This window comes from Oryctolagus cuniculus, chromosome X (genome assembly GCF_051225735.1).
Source record: "Oryctolagus cuniculus isolate XC-2025 breed Fujian yellow rabbit chromosome X, ASM5122573v1, whole genome shotgun sequence".
NCBI classification, from domain to species: domain Eukaryota; kingdom Metazoa; phylum Chordata; class Mammalia; order Lagomorpha; family Leporidae; genus Oryctolagus; species Oryctolagus cuniculus.
In genome coordinates this window covers 86609719-86634116 of record NC_142888.1, presented here as the reverse complement: position 1 = coordinate 86634116, position 24398 = coordinate 86609719, and the positions used below count along the sequence as shown (strand labels likewise).

Genomic DNA, 24398 nt, shown 5'->3' with positions numbered 1-24398 from the left:
GGCCCCTGCACCCATGTGGGAAATCCGGGTGAAACTCCTGACTCCTGGCTTCAGCCTGCCTCTGCCCTAGTTATTGTGGTCATTCAGGGAATGAAGCAACAGGTGGAAGATGTCTCTCTGTCTCTGTCTCTCTCCCTCTCTCTCTGTAACTCTGCCTTTCAAATAAATAAATAATTGTTTTTTTTTTTTTAAATCGGGTGATTGCTTCTTTCTTTAGAGTCCCCAGGCAAACAATATTCTTTCTCTCCATTTGCTCATTACAAGAAGAGCTGTGTTCCAGTGCAGCTTGGTTTCTCCAACGTGAATAGTTACAATGTAGCCAGAGGTGTGCTTATCTCTTCTCAGTGATAATGCATGGGGCTGTGAGAGTTCACCCACTTTACTTACATAGAATAATTTTGTATTTAAACATAGAATAACATTATCTTAAGAGACCTAAACCTGGAGGCCAACTCAGCGGGTTAAGCTACTGCCTGTGGCACCAGCATCCCATATGAGCACCGATTCAAGTCCCAGCTGATCCACTTCCAATACAGCTCTCTGTTAATGTGTCTGGGAAGGCAGCAGAAGATGGCCCAAGTTCTCGGGCCCCTGCACTCAAATGGGAGACCCCGAAGAAGCTCTTGGCTCCTGGCTACCACCTAGCCCAGCCCCAGCTGTTGAGGCCATTTGGGTAGTAAACCAGGAGATGGAAGATCTCTCTCTCTCTCTCTCTCTCTCCCTAGAACTTTGACTTCCAAATAAATAAATGTTGTTTAAAAGGTGGGGGCACTGCACAGCATCCCAACTGATTTGCAGCCCCTGAATGGGAAGAGCTGTATCTGACGGATAAGTTCCCATCGGGCCCCTCTAACATGGAAGAGATGTCATAACTACTCTGAGGCCAAGTGAATGTGATCATGCAGATACCGACAGTGCAGAAGTACAGCACTCGCCAATGTAGGAGAAAGAGAGAGTTCATGGATAAGTCTGGTGGTTCTTGAAGATGGTTTTAGTTCCCAGTGTGTTTACCAGCAGAGATAGCAAATTAGGCAACACTCACTGTGCGGTGATATTCATAACTTTCTTCCTAATATGAAAGTAAATGATATCATCCTTGGTTCTTTTTTAAAAAAAGATTTATTTATTTTTTACTTGAAAGAGTTACACAGAGAGAGAAGAGGAGCAGAGAGAGAGAGAGACAGAGAGAGAGAGAGAGAGGTCTTCCATCCGATGGTTCACTCCCCAGTTGGCTGCAACAGCCAGAACTGTGCTGATCTGAAGCCAGGAGCCAGGAGCTTCTTCCAGGTCTCCTACACCGGTGTAGGGGCCCAAGAACTTGGGTCATCTTCTACGGCTTTCCCAGGCCATAGCAGAGAGCTGGATGGAAAGTGGAGCAGCCAGGACTTGAACTGGTGCCCATATGGGATGCCGGCGCTTTAGGCCAGGGTGTTGACCCGCTGCACCACAGCGTCAGCCCCATCATCCTTGGTTCTACCAAAGAGATTAGATTCTGAATCCAGAAGATGGTAAGTACTGGTGGACAGAGAGCACACTCCTGTTTTGAAGTCAGATTATTTTTTTTAAGATTTACTTATTTGAAGGAGACAGTGACAGAGAGTAAAATCGTCTCTTCCCTGGTTCACTCCCCAAATGCCTGCAATGGCCAGGGCTGGTTGAGGCTGGAGCCAGCATCCTGGAACTACATCTGGGTCTCCCACATGGGTGCAGGGGCCCAAGGACTTGGGCCATCTTCCACTGCTGTCCCAGGAGCATTAGCAGGGAGCTGGATTGGAACCTGAACAGCTGGGACTTGAACTGGTGGTCTGATATAGGATGCCAGTGTGACAGGAAGCGGCTTACCCCGCAAGTCCCATGAGTCACATAAACTTTGACTCGGCTTTTCTCTTGCCCTCTTCCCTGCTTTGGGATTTCGGACATAGAAAAGGGTGCCTGTTTCCTTGTTCCCTTGTTAAATGTTCATAGTAGCATTTCTTGGCATTTTTGTCAGTCACCTTAGATAGAAACATGACATTTCAATTACTGTTTCTTCTTGCATCTTTGATCGTTAGGGAAGGTGGCTACCTTTTTCTTTGCATTGATGAATTTGGATTTTTACTTTGAATATTTGGGTTTTGAGGAGTCCAAATAAATAGCACCTCCCTTTCTCCACTGAACAAATGAATAAAACAAATGGATTTGTAGATGGAAGCCAAGGTGTCCACTCTAGTACAGAAGCAGGTAACTTGCACTTGCAGGGCACTGACTGTTGTGATAATTAAATAAGCCTTATAACAGAACATCAAGTTTAATCACATCGACCCAAACAGCCTTGAGGTTTGCAACTGTGCCTAGAAGGACAGAGATCTCTGTAGTCACATTGCAGGGATTTTCTCACAGGAAGTAAATATCAGGAGTGAGGGAGAATAACTCCTTCAGAATATTGTGAATTGTCTATATTCTTTTTTTTTTAAGATTTCTTTTGTTTATTTGAAAGACAGTTACAGAGTGAGGTAGAGAGAGAGAGAGAGACAGAGAGAGAGAGAGGTCTTCCTTCCATTGGTTCACTCCCCCAGATGGCTGCAATGGCCAGAACTGAGCTGATCTGAAGCCAGGAGCCAGGAGCTTCTTTTGGGTCTCCCATGCGGGTGCAGGCACCCAAGGACTTGAGCCATCTTCTGTGGCTTTTCCAGGCCATAACAGAGAGCTGGATAGGAAGTGGAGCAGCCAGGACTAGAACCAGTGCCCATATGGGATGCTGGTGCTTCAGGCCAGGGCGTTAACCCTCTGCACCACAGCGCCAGCCCCTGTCTATATTCTTTGCCCAGATTTTTTACTTTGCTGTTTGTTTCTTATGACTACATAAGAGCTACTTTAGATTACAGATTTTTAAAAAGGATTATTTGAAAGAGAGAGAGAGAGAATCTTCCATCCTCTGGTCCACTCCCCAAATGGCTGCAATGGCTGGAGCTGGGCCAGGCAGAAACCAAGAGTCAGGAGCTTCTTCCAGGTCTCCCACAAGGCTGCAGGAGCCCAAGCACTTGGGCCATATTCTGCTGCTTTCCCAGGCCTTAGCAGAGAGCTGGTTCAGAAGAGGAACAACTAGGACTTAACTGGCACCAATATGGGATTCCAGTGCTGTAGGTGGCGGCTTTACCCACTAGGCCACAGCGCAGGCACCCTAGATTACAGGTGTTTTTGGATTGAAACCAATTTTATCAAGTTTGTTCTATTTTCAACTTTGATTTATCATGTTTTATCATAGGGTTTTTTTTTGATTACACTATATTCAGGTATATATCTCTTTAAGGATTTCAGTTGGTGTTTTATACTTTGCAATGACTCTAGTTGAAAAAACTGTTAATCTTTAGAAATAATAAAGGGGAAGACCTGGAGAGAGAAGGGGAGATAGAGAGAGGGCGAGCGAGATCATGTCCCAGGACCAGAAGAATTAAAACTGTAAAGAATTAATTCTTCACAAAGTAATGTAGAACTTCACTGCAATCACAAACAAGGACCTAGTGGATCTTTTTAATAGAATACGCCCAGCTGGATCTTAAAAATCCAGAATGAAGGTGCCTGAAAAGTAGGTGCAAGAAAAGTAGGTGAAAGCTGTTCTTCACTGATGCTAAAGGCACTTGTACTTTTTTTTTGGTAGGAAATCACCCATCCTTAGGATTGAATGTAAATCAAAGAGACACATGGTGCCATTCTGCTTTCAAGTGCTTTCAAAATGAACATTCTTTCCCATTAAGTGAGTTGCAGTTTAACTTGGTGATTCTCTTCCCTCTAAATGAGGGAAAGGCCCCCCTGCTTTCCAGATCCCTAGGAGGGGGCGGAGCCTGCTCTGAGCAGCTGGGAAGGGAACTGTGTCTGGCCAGTCTTGGGGGAGGGGCCGCATTTCACAAGGCTGCAGCTGACAAGAAGCTTCAAGGTAATGGCTGTCTTAAAGCTAGTTATTTTTTGGGAATTTCTTCGTGCCTTGGTATTGAGATTGAAAAAAAAAAGAGTAGATTGTTGCCTGGAGAGATGGGAATGGAATATCGTTTTGGTTGAATTGCTTTTACTGGGTTGGAATGAATCCTCTGGAATTTTTGCTTCTCCCGATATTTTTCAAGTCCACAGTATGGGAATGGGCGATCAGATTACAGCTTCTAAATTAAGACTTCAGTGAGGCATGCCGTTCATGTTCATTTTTCACGTGGCCTTCCCTATTTCTAGCTTCATTACAGATTGGATTATATTTTGATTCAAACATTTACTATTCAGCCCAAAAATCATTGATAAAAAAAAATGTAAACATATAAAGTGTATGGCACACACACACACAAATGTAAGTGTACATGAACGTGGACAGGGGTTCAGACATGTTGTTGAGTGATAACACTTGTGAAAAATCTAGATGCATTTACCTTATAGAGGTGAACTAGACTCATGTAACAGTGAGCTTCTCTGAGTGTTCACATTACTGGGATTTTTCAAATCTATTTTTAACTGGCTTCAGTATTTTAGAATTACTTTATTCCAGGATCTTTTTTTTATAATTGGAAGGGCAAGATGATGCTGAATGACATACACATTTTGTTTCAGACACATGAACATTCAGAGACTCACACACAGACACGCTCCCATAGTTACCCCTCTTGTCTTTTGCGGGGTGGAAATTTTCCTGGACCTGATCAAACGGGTAGCCTGCTTGCTGCGTGGTCTACAATCTTGTGTGTGTCCCCCCCTGCAACTCTTCCCTTCAGGCCACAGGCACAGCTGTGGTCAGCAAGAGCCATTTCTCTATATCACCTTAAGAGTGAGATAGATTGAGTTTATTTCCATAAGCAGTCTTCAAAGTGTGAAGTGACATGGCACATCCATACCATGGAACGTTATAGGGCTGACAAATAGAAGTATGAACCTGCAGTGGTTTGAAAAGATGTCTCAGAAGGAGTACAAGGTGAAAATAAGCAAATTTCAGAATGTCAGGCACCACATTATGTTATTTAGAGATAAGCGACAACATCAATACAAAATAGGCAACTTACTAACTGAATTGTTTGAGTTGTTGGAAAGTCAGAAGTGGCTTTGATATCTGTTTTTAAATAAGTATTAATACATAGCTTGCCATTTTTAACTATCAGAAAAAATAAGATGAAATGTTACAAAGTTGGGGGAAAATTGCATTTGATGTGATTCATTAAAGAATCACATAGAAAATCCTTATTGATGGGAAAAATGTACAAACCATGAACTCGCCTTTAAAAAGATGGCATAAAATTATATGCATTTATTAGTGTTTGCAAAGAAAAACTTGTGAAGATACAGGGAATAATGTTCTTTTCAGAATTATACTTTCTTTTTCTATTGTTTTCAAAATTCAGCGAGCATATACTTTTTTTTTCACAATCAGACCATTGGAAGTTGAACACATTTGTATCCCATTTTTTGTGTAATGCATAACAAAGCTCCAAATTTGAGTATGGTATATTCTAGAAGCCTGAGAAAGCTGCTGGTTGGCAGGATGCAGTTCCCACCCTTTATCCCACCTTCTCCCAAAAGGACTTGGTAGTGACAGTTCCGGTTCTAGTCACAAGGTGGCGCTTAGCAGATAGCCTAAATTTTCTCCAGGCAACTATTTTTCTGAAGTGAGCAAACAAAGCAATGAAGCATTTTTTGTGTTAGCAGACTGAGACAGCACGTAGAGTGTGATTGAAATTCCATTGGAAAAAAAAACTGTGTGTCTGGAAGAAAAAGCCCTACCCAAGGACTGATGTGAGAATTCAAACAGAAAACAAAAAAGATGCTGCATAGTCTGTCCCATAGGAGACACAGGGCAATTGTCATTTCCTTTCTCTTCCACCTCCACCTCATAGTTTTCTGAGGGAGATGATTTCAACATGAACCAAATGATCTATCACAGAGGGCATTTCATAGTCTAAGGACGATGGCAACCGACACAGCATTTACACCATGAAGGTTTCAGCTCGTTCCCGTGTTTTCCAGTGAAGTGTCTGCTCAAGTCTCGTTAGGGAAGTTCCTTCACACTTGTTTTTTTTTATTTACTTGTCTTTTTCCCTGTCTTCCTTTTGGAAAGCCTAGGTTTATATCAGAGACACCTGTGACCTTGGCAATCTGCACGTGACCCCAGCTGAGCTCCAGAAAGGCTGTGCACCCCCAGAAGGGCCACCGCGGGGTGAAGGCTCTGCTGAGTCACAGGGCCAGACCCACCACAATCTCGCTGACAGAAGGTAAGACTTCCCATTTCATGAAACAGCTCATCTTGAAAACACGTTGAGAACTTGAGGTATAATATATTTTTCTCCCTGCTCTGCATTTAACAGCATATTAATTTAAAAGCCACAAATAGACTCCAACTTATGGTGGCTCACTCACTCCATTTTGCTTCCTTAATGATGCAAAATGGATATGCATTCAGTAGACATGATACTTCAAAATTGCAGTGTTGATCTTTTCCTTGGCTAGCAATATATAGTGTAATGTGGTGGATGGTAGTGACAGCAAGTCATGACTCACCGTCAGACACACAATCGTGAGAGTGGATGACTGATACTCCACCCTGTACTATGTCGTTCATATTTTTGAGAGGTTTTCCTTTTTTTTTTTTTTGGCATGCCAAAATGTGTTAAATACATTTTTGGACTTAAAGTATTTTCTATTGCTGGTGGGTTTACTAGGCTATAAGCCCATTGTAAGTTGAGGAACATCTGGGTGCTAATCCCCTATAAAGATATTATACAAATGGTCATAATGATGGCTACTTATGGAGGACTTGTATTTCCCATTCAACCACCTGTCTGTTGAGAAATTCTAGAAAATGATCGTTGTCTGGTGGGTAGCCATGACAGCAATTCTGAATCTCTGACTACTAAGCTCATCCTTGTAGCAAGGTTATTGTATTGTTATCTGAGTCAGTCCAGAGAGACAGACCTTTGCATCTGAGTCTGCCTGCCTTGAGTAGATAGGGCAGCACTGGCAGTTCAGAAAATTTAAGAACATTCTCCTGGAATAAACATCTAGAAACCTGGAGAGAGGGAGGGAATATCATTATATTCTTGGAAGTGTAAAAAATAAATAAATAAATAAATAAATAAATAAAATACCAAAAAAAAAGAAATGGTGTCCCCAACATACTCTGCAGCACTTCCTGCCCATCTCCCCTCCCCCACACATACACAGCCCTTATATGTGATAGCTTTTATAAGGGTTACATACTAGAGCCTCATACAACTATTTCTCACGTCAGAGTGCCTGGGTTCAAGTCTCAGCTCCTCTCCAAATTTCTGCTCCCTACTAATGTGCACAGTGGGAGGCAGCAGATGATGGGTCAAGTCCTTGGGTCCCTGCCACCCATGAGGGAGACCTGGATGGAGTTCTGGGCTCGTGGCCACAGCCTGGCCCAGCCCTACTTGTTACAGGCAATTGGAGAGTGAACAAGCAAGGGGTAACTAAAACTTTCTCTCTCAAATTCAAAAAAAAAAAAAAAAACTACTACTTTTTTTTTTTTAATTTTAAGTACTTTCCTCAACCATACTATGTTTCTCTGTCTGTAGCCCAGGGTTTTTTTTTTTTTAAAGATTTATTTATTTATTTGAAAGTCAGAGTTACACAGAGAGAAGGAGAGACACACAGAGAGAGAGAGAGAGGTCTTCCATCTGTTGGTTCACTCCCCAGATGGCTGCAACGGTCAGAGCTGAGCGGATCTGAAGCCAGGAGCCAGGAGCCAGGAGCTTCTTCCAGGTCTCCCACGTGGGTGCAGGGGCCCAAGGACTTGGGCCATCTTCTGTGGCTTTTCCAGGCCATAACAGAGAGCTGGATTGGAAGTGGAGCAGCTGGGTCTTGAACCAGCGGCCATATGGGATGCCGGTGTTTCAGTCCAGGGTGTTAACCCGTTGCGCCACAGCGCTGGTCCCTGAGGGCCAGGTATTTTAAAAGTATTTATTTATTTAAAAGTCATAGTGACAGGGAGAGACAGACAGACAGTGATTGTCCATCCACTGGTTCGCTCTCCAAATGCCTGCAACAACTGCTCCTCAGCCAGGCTGCAGCCAGGAGCCAGGAACTCCATCCTGGTCTCCATTGCAGATAGCAAGAACCAAGTACTCAGGGCCTACCCTCACCTGCTGGCTCCCAGCACAGTAGCAGGAAGCTGATCAGAAGCAGTGGAGAGGCACCATTCCAGGCTCTCAGACACGGTTTAATTTGCTGCATCACAACACCTGCCCGTGAGTTTTTTCTATGTCTTCTCCAGCATTATTGTTCCTTACCTCTTGTCTTTAAATGGGGATCCTCTAGTGTCACCCATTCAGAGCTCTTTATTAAAGCTTACCTGTGACCTTTAGGAGGATATGCAGAAGCCACAGAAGGAGAAAATCAGTAACCCTAAGGCAGTAGAGCCCTCTCAAATAATGCTCTGGTTAAACCAGACAGTCAAACACAGTTCAGCGATCTAAGCATTTTCCTAAGTTGAGGGTTCACGGATTCATTTCTAAGCTATAGCCAAGTGTGCCAGTGAATCATGTATATCATCAGCTCTTATGAGGATCATTTTGTACAGCTTCCTTTTCCCTTTCTTCCTGTGTGCATATCTACCTCTTGCTATATATTTGAACTGTCACTGAACTTTAAAAAATTACTTTAACCTTGCAATATATGTTTCTTAAGATTCATTTGAAAGAGTTACAGAGAGAGGTAGAGGGAGAGAGAGAGAGAGAGAGGTCCTCCATCTGCTGGTTCACTCTCCAAGTGGCCACAACAGCCGGAGCTGAGCAGATCCAAATCCAGGAGCCAGGAGCCTCCTCTGGGTCTCTCATATAGGTGCAGGGGCCCAAGGACTTAAGCCATCTTCTGCTGCTTTCCCAGGTGCATTATCAGGGAGCTGGATCAGAAGTGGAGCAGCCGGGACTTGAACTGGAGCCCATATGGGATGCCGATACTGCAGGCGAGGGCTTTAACCCACTGTGCCACAACACCGGCCCCTAAATTCATTTTTGTATAGCCTTAGTTAATGGTTTTGAGAAGAACATATTTCACATATGATGTATGGTGTTCCAGCACTTTTTGTTGGAAATACCTTATTTCTTCATTTAATTACCTTTGCAAAAAAAACATCTATGGTCCATATTTTCTGGTCTTTTTGCTCTGTTGATGTACATGCCAATCTTATGCCAATAACACACTATCTTGATTACTTTAGTCTTGAAATCGGGTAGTGTGGGTCTTGCAGCTTTTGTATTTCCTTCTCACAATTGGTTTGACTGTTATGGTTTATTTGTTTTTCCATATGCATTTTAGATTTCTCAGTTTCTAAAAAAAGGCTACTAGGATTTTTGGTCGAGATTCAGTGAGCCTATAGATATGATTTAGGAGCTAGTATATCCTAAAACTAGTGAGTATGTTGCTCAATGAACATGATGTATTTCTCTGTTTATTTAGATAGGTGTGCTTTAATATCTCTCAGTAGTTTATGTCTTCAGCACACAAATCTTGCACATATTTGTTGGCTTTATCCTCCTTTAGTATTTTCTGTTTTTGATGATATTGTAAAAGATTTTTTTTCAACTTCCAAGAGTGTTTTTGGTATAGAAGTAAGGTGAATTATATTGACCTTGAATCTAGTGATATTGTTAAACTTGCTGAGTAAGTCAATAGCTTTCATTTGGTAAACGCATTGGGATTTTTCTACATAGTTCATCATGCTATCTGCAGTTGTACTTCTTTCCAATCCATATGCCATTCATTCATTTTCAAGCCTTATCATATTGATTAGAACTTCTTATCCTTTTAAGATCCTAGACCTAAAAGGTTCAAAGGCCCAAAGTTTTTGCTTCTACTTCTCCAACAGCAATGGATTGATTCATGCCTTTGTCCTAAGGATGGGAGAGTTTCTTGTCACTCTCTCCCCAGGAAGACGAATTTTGCTTCTACCCTAGAAGCAATAGATTATTGCCTGAGTCCAGGAAGAGACAGTGTGCCTCTTTTAGCCTAGTTGCTTAAGGCTTTTGATCTCCATGATTGAAGGGTTTAAGTATTTGAATCCATGTGTCTGTTCCTTGCAACAGTTGATTGCCTCCTGCACACCTGAGCCAGTGATATGGGCTCTTTTATGTCCTCTCTTTGTCCGCACTCATTTTTGTGAGTTTCTGGTTAAGGACCATGAAAAAAAAAAAAAAAAAACAAAACTTGGCAGTGGAGGTTCCAGATATTGCAAATTGACACAATCCATGCTTTACCTTTAAGAATTCATTAAAATCTCAGCTGATTCTTTTATAATTATTTAAGAGAGAGAGGCAGAGAATGGCGAGAGATAGAGATAGAAAGAGAGATGGTGGCCGGCGCCGTGGCTCAATAGGCTAATCCTCCACCTTGTGGCACCAGCACACCAGGTTCTAGTCCCGGTCGGGGTGCCGGATTCTGTCCCAGTTGCCCCTCTTCCAGGCCAACTCTCTGCTATGGCCCAGGAGTGCAGTGAAGGATGGCCCAAGTGCTTGGGCCCTGCACCCCATGGGAGACCAGGAGAAGCACCTGGCTCCTGGCTTCGGATCAGCGCGATGTGCTGGCCGCAGCACGCCAGCCGCGGCGGCCATTGGAGGGTGAACCAACGGCAAAAGGAAGACCTTTCTCTCTGTCTCTCTCTCTCTCACTGTCCACTCTGCCTGTCAAGAAAAAAAAAAAAAGAGAGAGAGATGGTAGAGGCTCCCATCCATTGGTTCACTCTCTAAATGCCCAAAATTACTGAAGCAGTCTAGGTCTCCCACGTGGGTGGCAGAAACCCAACTGCTTGAACCATCATTTGCTGACTCCCCAGGAAGCTGGAGTCAGGATTCAGAGCCAGTTATTGAATCCAGGTACTCCAGTGTGGGATGTGGGTACCTTAAGCACTAGCCCAAACACATGCCCCTCAGCTGATTTCTTTTTACCTGCTTGCATGACAGTAGCTTTTGCCTCTATACTGTGGCCAAGGCGAAGTGGTACCTTCTGTCTGTCTGCCCTTAAAGGGACTGGTTGCCCTTTGGAATTCAGTTTAACTAAGTTCTCTGATGGACTCAAGGAAAGTTATGATTTTGTATGTTATCTCATAATTTGTAATTGCTTATTTATGGGTGACATTCTCATATGGCTTTTTCTATCCTAAGTGGAAGTGGAACTGGTGCCTTTTAAATAGTGAATGCATGGTAGTTATTTTGTGGTCATTAAAAGTGCAGATAGTTTCTAAAGCTTACTGATGAAGAATTGCTTTTTATATAATATTATTACTGCATTTCCAACTTAAATTTTCAAAATGTGAATTATTATATGTTAAAACTACACCTTAAAGTACCACATTTATAAGTGTCCTTTTGCAGTTTATAGTTCTCTTATTTTTAACGTAAATATAGGTTCATATAACCACACCTCCCCCAATCAAAAGACAGAAGAGTTCCATCACCCTCACAACTTCCTTGTGCTATCCGTGTATAGGAACACCCTTCCCACCTGTAGCACCTGATAACACTGATCTTTATACCATTGCTATATTTTTAGCTGTTTGAAAATGCCATATGAATGGAATCATACATTATTGTAGCAGACACATCCTATTATAATCTTATCCCCTTGAATGTGGATAGAACTTGTGCCTTGGGTTAGGGATAGGATGCCTTGTTTCTAATCAGTATAATCTGGCAAAAATGATGGTTAGTCAATCACTCCCATGATGATGTCATGTTATGTTAGACCCGTGTCTTAGCCAACTGGATATAGAATGAGAGATAGAGAGGTACAGAGGTGGGTTATGTGCAGAATCAGGTACACCACTCTTTTAAGACCCAGTGACTCTAAATACATAACTATTTCAGATTCATTCATTCATTCACCCATCTGGCCAGAGCCTTACTTTTCTCCTCTAAAATATGCCTTTTTATATATAACAAGTATACAGATTTTCCAATCTTTCTTCTCTGCTTCCCTTTTAATGATAGACTCCATCTTTAAATCTTGTCTATTTTACTGTAAGCAGTCAGAGGAAGTCCTGCAGTTCCTCACTTTTCTGCTTAGATAGTTCTCCAACTGGATAGGCTATTGTGTCAATCTGAATGAATGCCTTCCATAAAGCTCTAGAACAGAGATGCAGGAGCAGAATTCTGCCAGGGTTTTTTTTTTGCAACAGTATAACGATAGCCTTTAATGCAACTGCTGAAACCTTGTTCTTCGTTTCAGTCTGAGATCTTCTCAGAATGCCTTTTACTGGCCATACTTCTCCCGGTATCCTGATCATGACCATGTATGTTATCTCTAAGACTGAGACTTTCCCCACAGCTGTCTTCTTCTCCTGAGCCCTCACCAGAATCTCCATTAATGCTCAAGTCACAGCAGCCTAAGATTTTTCTAGCCCGTCCCTCTTAATTCATCCAGCCTCAACCCATTATCTGGTTCCAAACCTGCCTCCACATTGTCAAGTATTTGTTTATAGCAAGAACCCCACCTCTGGATACTAATTTTCTGTCTTACTTTCTTTAATGTTGCAGTCTCAGAATGCCTGAGATTTACAAACACTAGAAGTTTATTTAGCTCTTGGTTCTTGAGGCTAGGAAATCCAAGGTTGAAGAGTCACCTCTGATGAGGGCTTTCTTGCTGAGTCATGACATTTATGTGTGTGGGGGTGGGGAGGTACTTAACTCATCCTTTCATCAGCAACTCTCTCTCCTGATAAGTAACCCACTTCTGCAATAGCAGCATTAATTCATTAACGAGAGCAGAATTCCCATGTCCTAATCACTTCTTAAAAATTTCATTTCTCCTGGGGTGGTCATTTGTCCTAACTGTTGAGATGACAGTTAAAACAATACCCACATCTCATGGCAAAGTGCCTGGATTTGATTTCAGGCTCCTTCTCTAGCCCCTGACTCAAACTTCCTGCTAATGTGCATCCTGGGAGATAGCAGGTGATGGTTCAAGTAGTTGTGTACTTGCCATTCATGTGGGAGACCTGGATTAAGTTCAAGCTTTCTGACTAGTCCCAGACGGGCCCGTGAGGGCATTTGGGGAGTAAGCAAGTCAATAGAAGTTCTCTCCCTCTCTCTCGCCTTTGGCACCAGCATCTCCTGTGGGCACCGATTCTAGTCCCAGCTGCTCCTCTTCCAGTCCAGCTCTCTGCTATGGCCTGGGAAAGCAGTGGAGGATGGCCCAAGTGCTTGGGCCCCTGCACCTGCATGGGATACCAGAAGGAAGCACCTGGCTCCTGGCTTCGGATTGGTGCAGCTCTGGTCGTTGAAGCCATTTGGGGAGTGTGTGTGTGTGTGCCCTTCTCTATAAATAAATAAATGTTAAAGTCTCATTTTTCAACATGGTTGCATTGGAGATTAAGTTTCCAACACATCAACATTGGGGAACACTTTCAAACCATGGTATCTGTCTAACAAGATTTTGTGAAAATCTAGTGGGATGATGTATATAGAGCACTTTGTGGAGTGCCTGGCACATGATTTAAAAAAAAAACACTTTGGCATCTATTATCATTGTCATTATTCTTAATAATAATACTCTTCTTATGCAGAATGAATCAGTTGTGGGCCTTTACTCCTTGAAACAACCATGCAATTATTAAATGAGATAATATGTCAAGTACTGAGAACAGTGCCTGGTATATAGAAAATTTTCGTAGATATGAGGTATTATTTTAGCTGTAATATAACCTATCATCACTGTAGTAATATAGTTTTCGCATTTATTATTATCAGTTATTCTCCAGTTCCTTCTACAAAGCAGTGAATATAAAATATTATGCATTTAATTAATCTTTTCCTTTGCATGTTGTTTGGAAACTGGTGAGGTGATATAACATTTCCTGACTTATGTGCAATATAGAAAATAGACAAAAATAGGCCGGCTCTGCAGCTCAATAGGCTAATCCTCCGCCTGCGGCGCCGCCACACCGGGTTCTAGTTCCACCAGCCGCGGCAGCCATTGGAGGGTGAACCAACGGCAAAAAGGAAGACCTTTCTCTCTGTCTCTCTCACTGTCCACTATGCCTGTCAAAAAAAAAAAAAAAGATTGTTCTTCCATTGAACGCAGGAGATTGTAATGAAGTGGTCCCACTATTCAGGTGCTCATGATCATCCATCTTTAGTGAGCTACATCCTTTTCTTAAGGCACTTCTTAGTCTGGAATGACTTTCCAAACTCTATCACTGTCAAATTGTAGGAAGGAAAATAAAGGGGGAAAGTGAAAAGAAGTCTAAGCTGGTTTTTATCCTCTTTGGCAATGCTTTCTCTAGAATTTTCACAGCAATTTCTGCTTGCATTCTTTGGCAAGAACTTCCATCACATGGCCATGGCTTACAGTGAGGGAGTCTGGGAAAAGTTATGTTATAGGAGCTGATACTATTACCTTGAATACAGCTGGGCTTCTGCCAGTGAGGAAAAATGCAAATAGTGAAATTGAGTGAGTAAATAGACGTTTCTGTCCTATTCATTATAAATATGATACACGGTTGTAAAACAGCATAAAAATAACAGAAGTCTGTGAAAGATTGAAATGGAAAACTTCCTGTGGCAGAAAGACAATTCATTCGTCATATATATATGTTCTTCATGTATATATATGTACATTCTTCATGTGTATACATGAAGAATAAATTCATATATACATTCTTTATGTATATATGTACAAAAATTCATATATATACATTCTTTATGTATATATGTACATTCTTCATGTATATACATGAATTCATTCTTTATGTGTATACATGAAGAATGTACATATATATACACGTTCTCCATGTATATATGTATGTTCATGTATACATATATTCATTCTTCACATATATCCATGTATATACATGAAGAATGAATGGTTAATTATTGATGAGGACATGTGAAATGGCTATTTTCCTGCTAAACCAATGCTTTTCAGCTTCTAGTCAGAAATAACCACGTGTGAAAAGGAATCTGAAACTTTGCTGAAGGGTTTAAGGGAAGACTTGAATAAAAGGAGAGTCATCCATGCCCTGGAAACAAAAAAGAGAATTCTAAAAAGTCAGTGCTCCTTTAAATAATGCACAAATTTAGTGCAGTCCCAACCAATATTAGTGGACTGTTTTAATGGAGCTTTGTCCAGCTGAGTTTTAAATTCAGCTGTAGCTATTAGATGCCAGAGAAGGAAAGAAAACAATACATGTAGGGAACATTTTATCTGGATTTTTAATACAAGAGAAAGCAATTTGCTACCTCCTTTCTTCAAGAAATCACCCACTCTTAGGGTTTGAATGGAAAATAGACAGACACTTGTTGCCATTTCACTTTAAAGTTCTTTTAAAAGGAACATTTCTACAACACTGCAATGATTTCTCTTGGCATTTCTCCCACCTCTAATTTGGGGCGGGGGGACTTCTGCTCTTCATCCCAGCCAGGGGGCGGAGCGTGCTCTGAGCAGCTGGGAAGGGAGCTGTGCCTGACCAGTCTTGGGGGAGGAGCTGCTTTTCACCAGGCTGCAGCTGACAAGAAGCTTCAAGGTAATGGCTGTCTTAAATTTGGTTATTTTCTAGTGACTTCTCAGGGCCCCAGAGTAAAAAGGAGAAAAATAGGGATGGCAGTCTTGGAGCAGTCAGAACAATGTGTGGGTTTGAGAGAATTGCTGGCATTTTGAAGGAATTAATCCTCTGGAATTTTTCTGTCTCCCAGTGCTTTATAAGTCCACAGTGGGAGAAGGGGTGATCAGATTACAGCCTCTAAATTAAGGCTTTAGTGCAGGAGGGCCATTCATGCTAATTTATTGACTTGGCATTCCATGTTTTTATTACTAGACATTCTGCTATTGTTTGAATTTTTAAACAATTATTAATTTATACAGAAAAATAACTGGTAGAAGTATTTGACAGCATAGAGGACATATTTCTATAAATGGATTGATGCATAGAAAGACTCTGTATGTGTCACGTGTACTTGTGCCCGGAGAAGGGATCAAGTATAAGGTTGAATGAAGACTCTTGCAGTAACATATGCCTGTACAAGTATACATATATGATTGGAACAAACTCTGGAGAAAAATAAATCCCCCATTCCCATATTAACATTCAGCATTTCTGAATGGTCAGGTTGCTACTTCAATTTTTTTAACCTGTTTCTGCATTTTTGGAGTAGATTTCCCCGTGATTAATTTTATAATTACGAAGCAAAAATGAAGCTGTAACAGTGTACCCATTTTGTTCCAGATACAGAAATGCTCATAGGCACACAACGCACACACAAGCTCCCAACACCCCCGCCTTTTCCCAATAGTGGCAATTTTCCTGGACCTGATTAAATGGGTAGCCTGGTTGCTGTGTCAAGGACAGCCATTCATGTGTCCTCCTTGCAATTCATTCTTTCAATCCACAGATGAGGATGAGGTCAGCAAAACCCATTTGTCTATGTAGTGTATGTTTAAGAGTGATGCAGAGAGATAATTTAATTTATTTCTAGAAGCAGTTTGAAAGATATTAGATGGCATGGTGCAGCCATTAAATGCATCTGGTAAATTGAAGCAGGAACCTCTCCATATGGTGGCTTAAAAATATCAGAGAAATCTCAGAAAGTAAGCAAAGAAAATTACAGAATAGCATGTAAAATCATAAATATGTGTATTAGTATAAGAATAAGCACAAATATGTGTGTTAGTATAACATATGTCTACTGCTACAATATATGTAACCAAATTTGGAAAAGCATAACCCGCAAAGTTATCAACAGGATCGTTTGTAGAGTTGAAGAGACAGGGATAGCTTTACTGTTCTCTATTTTTAAAATTATTAATATATACATTTTATATCTTCAGGGAAAACATCAAATTAAATGTTATAAACTTGGGACAGCCCTTATTTAATGAAATTTATTTAAAATCACCTGGAAAATATTTCATTTAGAATGATGTTCAAGGCAGGCCCTTGAGTGGGATCTGAAGATACTATGAAATGGTACACATTCATCTATATATGCCAAAAATCTGGAAAGATATATAGAAAATCTTCATACTGGATATTTTACATAGCATTGTACTTTCTTCTTTATATTGCTTTCTGCATCTTTTCAATTTTAATAGGCAATTGGATATTTTTATCATCAGAAATATTGTAGTTAAGACATTATGATCATATTATAATCTCACACAACAAAACCCTTAAGTTTAGAATAGAGAATTCTAGAAGCCTGAGAAAGCTGCTGGCTGGTTGGAAGTAATTCGCATCCTTCTCCAATAGCAAGGATCTGATTAGTGAGTTTATGCCTATAAACTCAAGTGCAGGCTGAAATTCAGGTTTCAGTCACAAGATGGCGCTTGCAAAATGTCCTACATTTTCTCCAGGCAACCATTTTTTATGAAGAGGTAAACAAAGCAACGAACTTATTTTATATTATTAGACTATCAGATAATACATAACAGTGCAATTATTAGTTTATTAAAATATATGTATAAAGAAGAAAAAAATCTACCTTACCACTGCTATAAGGATTCAAACAGAAAATCTAGAACCTGCCTCATAGTAGATACAAGATAAGTATACTTCCCTTCTCTCATACTTTTCCTGAGAGTGATGATTTCAGGGTGAACTACATATCATAATTGTGTCACAGCAAGCATTTTTAGTGTAAGGACAAAAAGGACAGCAAACAGGGCATATACATCATGGGTGAGGTTTCAGCTTGTTCCTATGTTTGTGAATGGAGTCCCTGCTAGAGTTTTGGTAGGGAAATTTCTTTACACTTTTCCATTTAAATGGTTTTTCCCCTGTATTCCTTTAGGACAAATATCAGACACTTGTGACCTGGGAAATCGGCACGTGATATCATCTGAGGTCCAGAAAGGCTGTGTACCCACAGAGGGGCCGCACGGGGCGAAGGCTCTGCTACCACAGTCCCCGGCAGAGGGTAAGACTCTTCCCATCTTATGAAACAGTTCTGAGAGATAATGTATTTTTCTCTTTTTCTACAGTCACAGCATTTTTAAAAATTATTTATTTATTTATTTATTTGAAAGACAGAGTTACAGAGAGAGAGAGATATCTTTCATCACCTAGTTTCCCCCAGTGGCCTCAATGACCAGGGCTGGGCCAGGCTGAAGCATGGAACTTGAAACTGCATCCAGGTCTCCCATGTACGTGGCAGAAACCCAAGCACTTAGGCCATCATCTGTTGCCTTTCCAGGCACATTAGTAGGGAGCTGGATGGGAAGTGAAGTAGCCAGGACTCAAACAGGCACTCATATGGGATACTGGCATCACAGGTGGTGACTTAACCTACTGTGCCACATTGCTGGCCCAGTCATAGCATTTTAAATTAAAGACCATGTTTGCATATTAAAATCATGTTAGGTTGGGAATGTAGGGTATGATTCATTTTACTCTCTGTTCTGCAACTATATAACATTTTATGATTAAAACTCATAACTTCTAGTTTTTAGAAAGAGTCTCTGGGCCGGTGCCGCGGCTCACTAGGCTAATCCTCCGCCTTGCGGCACCGGCACACCGGGTTCTAGTCCCGGTTGGGGCGCCGGATTCTGTCCCGGTTGCCCCTCTTCCAGGCCAGCTCTCTGCTGTGGCCCGGGAGTGCAGTGGAGGATGGCCCAAGTGCTTGGGCCCTGCACCCCATGGGAGACCAGGATAAGCACCTGGCTCCTGCCACTGGATCAGCGCGGTGCGCCGGCCATGGCGCGCTGGCTGCGGCGGCCATTGGAGGGTGAACCAACGGCAAAAGGAAGACCTTTCTCTCTGTCTCTCTCTCTCACTGTCCACTCTGCCTGTCAAAAAAACAAATAAAATTAAATTAAAATTAAAAAATAAAAATAGAAAGAGTCTCACACATTAAATCATTGTGAAGAAATCATGCTAGGGGGTCTATAGGAGTTCCCCTGATGTTTCAGCCAATGGTCTGATTCTCCATTCTTTGATTACTACTCTATTCAGTAAGTGACCGTAGGGGCCAGTTGTTTTGCCATAGCAGGTTAAGTCAGTGCTTGCAACGTGCCAGCTTCCCATATTGGAGTGCCAGTTTGTGTCTGGGCTGATCTTCTGATCCAGTTTCCTGCTAACGCACGCAGAAAGCCGCTGAAAAATGACCCAAGTACTTGGGCCCCTGCCACCCATTTGGCAGACCAGCAGAGTTCCAGGCTCCTGGCTTTGGCCTAGCACAGACCTGGCTCTTATGACCATTTGGGTAATGAATCAACAGATGGGAGATTGTCTCTCCCTCTCTGTCTCACTCCCTCCCTTTCTCTCTCCCCCTCCTCCTCCTCTTTTCTCTGCTTTTCAAATAAATAAATAACTAAAAAATAAGTGGTCATAGCACTCATTTGGATTTCTGCTTTAAACTTAAACTTAAAAAGCAGTGTCATTATAATGTTGTCTGTGTCTAGGAAATATAAACTCTATTGTCTTTGTCTGCTTTTTTTGAGTGAATAGCAAAACACTTGCAGCTTAAAATTATAAAATCGTGTGTTCAGCAAAACAGTGCTTCTTAAAAGTTCTTAGACATGCAGCACCACAATCATTTGAGAACTTATTAGAAATATAAAAATTTTTGGTTTTGTTGTTGTAGCTTTGCCTATTTTTCTTTTCTATCAGGTTTTTAAAATTGTCATTAATATAAAAAGAATAGATTTCATAGGTACACTGCTAAGAAGATAATCATACTGCCCTCCCTGCTTCACTCTCTCTCCCTCAATCCCCCTCCTTCCTTCCTTTCTTTTGTTTCTTTGATTTTTGCAAAAACATAATTTCAGCCCACTCTATAATCATAGGCTTAATGCACCACTAACCGTAGCATTCAAGTAGGAAAAAGTAGAAAGACCACAGTTCCAACAGGAGTATGCACAAGGGCTAAAAACAACAATCAAGTCACAAGGTGTCCCTTTCAGTCCTATACAATTTTTTGTATTCTGTATTAACTACCACGTATCAGAGAAAACATACGATGTTTGTCTTTTGGGGACTAGCTGATTTCACTAATTTTGAGTTCAAGTCAGATATGAATTAAATTCTTAGGAGGAAGCCTGGAGATTCAACAAGTCTTCCTAATGATTCTCATGCATGGTAACTTTGGAGGGCCACTGCCATTAAGTATATCCATGGGAGCACAAAGGTACCAAAGTGTTCAATAACATAACTAGAGTCCCTGACACCGCCCCCACTAAGTTCTCCCACTTCTGCTGGCATGTGTACACATTCACTGCTTCACAAACAAGCACTGTGATAAGGGGAGGTTCTTGATGTTGACATGTTGTAAAATTGCATTTCTAGTCCTTATTCCCCACCACCCCCCTACACATACCCCTTTTCCCCTCTGACCAAGGTTGCACTTAACATTCTCTTTTATCTCTTCTCTATCTGCAGTTGTTCACCTCCTATTCTGACAAAATAATTTTATTTGCTGATGGTATTCCTTTCCCCTATTTCTGTATTGTCTAGGATTGTCCCAAACAACGTGTTCAAGTACCTTTTGGAAACTGAGGTGAAGAAGAACAGTGCCTACAAACTAATTTTTGTTGTCAGAAAACAAAAGAGCATTTGTTGAGAGTGTTGTTTTTGGTAGCACCTGCATTAGCAGTGACAAGGTTAGCTAGCCACCCCATCCACTGATAATAAGCAATCAGTACACGGATCTAAATCATAATGGATGCTGAGTATGTCCTGTGCAATTGGAAAGACCAGTTGTGGCCAGCAAAGGTTTTGTCCAGTTATGAAACATCACCAAACAGTAAGAGAAAAAAGACATTTTCCCTAGAAGTTCAAATACTCTCACTAGAAGAAAAAATTATAGTAGACAGCTCAGAAACAAAGCTCCTAAACAAATCTCAGATTGAAGCCATTGCCTCCTCACTAGCAGTGCAGTCAGAGGCCGGTGCTTCACCTAGGGATGAGACAGCCTATGGAAGAGCACTTAAAGTGGCACTGGATATTCTGAATGAGAGACCAAATTTGAGTGAAGCAAGCATTTCAGGTGAAGAAGAGACTGCTACCCTAGCTGAAAACGCGCAGCAAAAGCTGTCCGATTCACCGCCTCAGAAGAAGTATCGGAAGCATGAAGGAGACTTACCGAAATACCTTGAGGAAAGTGAAAACCCAGCATCCTTGTTAGTATCTCCAGAGAATGATTCCCTGGCGGATGATAAATCACAGGTGCACACAACCAGCAGTATTATTCCAGGGGAAATGGAAACAAAGCCATTGCTGGACTCTAGCTGGGGCCAGACTTTCCCTTCACGTTCCGAAGATGAAGATGAAAAAGAAGACAAGAAAAAGATTGATATTTCACTTATGCCCGTTCATTCCACAGTCAAAGAGGAGGATGTGTATGCGAAAGAAGAGAAATGTCTTCCAGATCTGCCATCAGATACTCTCTTTACACCCAAAGCTTTGAAAGAGGAGCCACAAGACGTGTGCCCAGGGCCCCTACCTGATTCCTCTGAATGTTCTACCTTCTCAGAGAATATTGAAGATCCAGGTGAAGGTCCTTCTAATCCGAATCCATGCTTAGAGCCCAGCCAGAATCAGCCTTCTGTAGAATCTGAGGTGGGTGCTACAACATCCACTGGGAGTTGTTCATGGGAAGACCAGGTCTCTGCTAGTGCCCCTAACCCTGCCCTGGCCTGTGCACTTGTTGCGAATAGAGAAAGGAATCTTGAGAGACTGGATTTTGATGATCTTGAGGAATTTCAAGCTTCTGACAAATCATTGCACCTAAATTCTATCATTGATTCCATATTAGCTGACGACGAGGAAGAAGAAGAACTTCCACGCTTCATTTTTCAGTATGAGAAGCGTTCCTTTGAAACAGGAATGATAGTCTGGTTTAAATATCAAAAATATCCTTATTGGCCAGCAGTGGTAAAAAGCATCAGGCGAAAAGAAAGGAAAGCAAGTGTGCTTTTCGTTGAGGCAAACATGACTCCTGAAAAGAAAGGCGTGAGAGTATCCTTCAGAAGATTAAAGAAATTTGACTGTAAAGAGAAGCAAACATTAGTGGATAAAGCCAGGGAAGATTACAGCGAAAGTATTGACTGGTGCATCTCACTGATTTGTGACTACAGAGTTCGAATAGGTTGTGGTTCTTTCGCAGGCTCTTTCTTTGAGTATTATGCTGCTGATATTAGCTATCCAGTTAGGAAAGTAGTCAAACAGGAGACCTTCCGGAATATATTTCCAAAGCTGCATAATGAAGATGCTGTGGAACACATGACTGTGACTTCCCAGACCAAGAAAATGTCCTTCCAGAAAATTCTTCCTGACCGAATGAAGGCTGCACGAGACAGAGCCAACAAAAACCTTGTGGACTTCATTGTGAATGCAAAGGGAACAGAAGACCATCTTCAGTCCATTTTAAATGGCACAAAAGGATCCAGATGGCTGAAATCATTTTTGAATGCAAAGAGATTCTCACCCTGTATTGAAACATACTTTGAGGATGACGATCAGTTGGATGAAGTGGTGAAATATTTACAAGGAGTCTGCAATCAAGTAGATGAAAAAATGATGACTCTCATAAAACATGATAAAATTAAATTTATCCTGGAAGTCCTTCTACCCGAAGCAATTATTTGTTCAATCTCAGCTGTTGATGGGTTAGATTACAAAGCAGCAGAAGCAAAGTATCTAAAAGGACCATCTCTAGGCTATAGGGAAAGAGAATTATTTGATTCAAAAATCTTATTTGAAAAGAGACGGAAACCATTAACAAAGGAAGCTCATTAAATCTCCTGAGAGTCCAAATCATAACAATATGCTTTCATAGATATTATTTCTTTGAAAAATCTCTGAAAATTCTCTACATTTCTGAGAACTGGAGACTTTGAGTAATGTGTTTTTTTTTTTATTTTTATCTCTGGGATCTGTGGGTATCATTACATCTTCACTTCCTTTGATTATGCTTTCTCAAAGTCAATTTTGCCAGCATTTCAGCAATTTGCTTTTCCATACATTTTTAGAATGCATAGTGCATAAATAATTTTTAAGGGAAAGTACTATTTGGTTTTACGATATTTTTGTTTCTATGCTGTATAGGTAAATACAATGTGCACAGTCATTTTAATATTAAAATTGCACTGGTATTAGATATTAAGCAAGATAATTAGAAAAAAGTCTAAGAAACAGCACTTATATATTTTTTGCTTTTTATAAGATATTCAGTTTTCTCTTAAGATAGTTGAATTATTTTTATTGCTATGCCTATTTATTTTTGGAAAAAAAATCTCTGAGACCTAGAACCAAAGATAGATAAGCTTTGCTATATATTATAATTAACTAGAATTGCTTTTGCAAAAAAATCTGAAATACAAAAAAAGAATTATTTGCATGTAGTCTATACATGTGTGAATAACATCTCAGCATGCAGAAAATAATTCTGACAGCCTTGAACCTTGAGCAGGATTGTTTATTCTACACTTCCCTGAAATTCCATTTTGGGGAGTCTCTCCTTCAAAGGCTAAACACTTTCTTGAAACGGACAGGCTCCTGGCTGTCTCCATAACTATGAGTGGATCTTCTCAATGTAGTTCTCTGACCAGATGTAGAAGGCAGCTAGAGTCATTGTATTCAGGACCTGGCCAACCTAGTTATGTGAGCCAGGGTGACTGCTTATGAGCCCATCTAGTTTTATATAAACTGTAGAAAAAGCAAGTGCCATGTTCCAAGTCTTTTATCTCCAAATATGTCTCAAACCAAGCAAGCTTTTTTATCTGGCTTCTCCATAGAATAGTTCCAACTCGTTCCAATAATGTAAACACCAACTTATAAATCATTCCACACTACTTGCAGTTGTAGATGGACCAGAATGTGGGAACTTAAAATAAAGTCACAGAAAATGCCTCCATTTGAATAAATGTGACAGTTTTCCAAATATGGTTAAATATAAACCATTAAAATCTGAAGGCAATGGATCATTTATTTTCACTTGAAATAGACTTTTGTGAGAATAAATGTTAGGAAAGCTAGTTTATTTTAAAAACTTGATGGTAAAAGAAATGCTGAAGGCTTAACATGCACCTGTCTTTATTTTGACCGCTTATAATGAGACATCTGTCACTTTTGGGCTCTTTTTATGTGTTTAAATGGCTACATGTTTATGTGAAATTTATAAAAGTTTGATGTTTTGACTTTCAATAAAATCATTATATTCTTCACTTTGGATGTGCATGTCATGCTTCAGATATTGCAGCTACCTAAGAGATGTTTGTGTAAGTTAAAATACACACACACACACACACAAATTGTTTGGAATTTTTGTTTTCTGTAGCTGCCATTATTTTAACACACAATATAAATTACCATCTTTGGGCTGGTGCTGTGGCGTAGCAGGTAGAGCCACTGCCTGCAGTGCTGGTATCTTATATGGGTGCCAGTTTGAGTCCTGGCTGTTCCACTTCTGATTCAGCTCTCTGTTATGACCTGGGAAAGCAGTAGAAGA

At 40.9% G+C, this 24398-nt stretch overlaps 1 protein-coding gene across 10 annotated transcripts in view; it reads left to right on the top strand.

The window, feature by feature from the left end:
• PWWP3B (PWWP domain containing 3B) overlaps positions 1-24114 on the top strand; it is a 39786-nt gene extending 15672 nt beyond the window's left edge. For 2 of the 10 annotated variants that reach the window (XM_008272838.5, XM_008272840.4), the window contains exons 2-5: positions 6070-6218; positions 15376-15481; positions 17745-17870; positions 20405-24114. In XM_008272838.5, coding sequence (XP_008271060.1) covers positions 20609-22687 — 2079 coding nt within the window. In that variant the 5' untranslated portion in view covers positions 6070-6218; positions 15376-15481; positions 17745-17870; positions 20405-20608 and the 3' untranslated portion in view covers positions 22688-24114. Of the gene's footprint in view, positions 1-3800; positions 3914-6064; positions 6219-15375; positions 15482-17744; positions 17871-20404 lie in introns of those variants that run through there. The other 8 variants (XM_070066712.2, XM_070066714.2, XM_070066711.2 and 5 more) reach the window with 7 other exon arrangements.
• Positions 24115-24398: the final 284 nt, after the last annotated feature.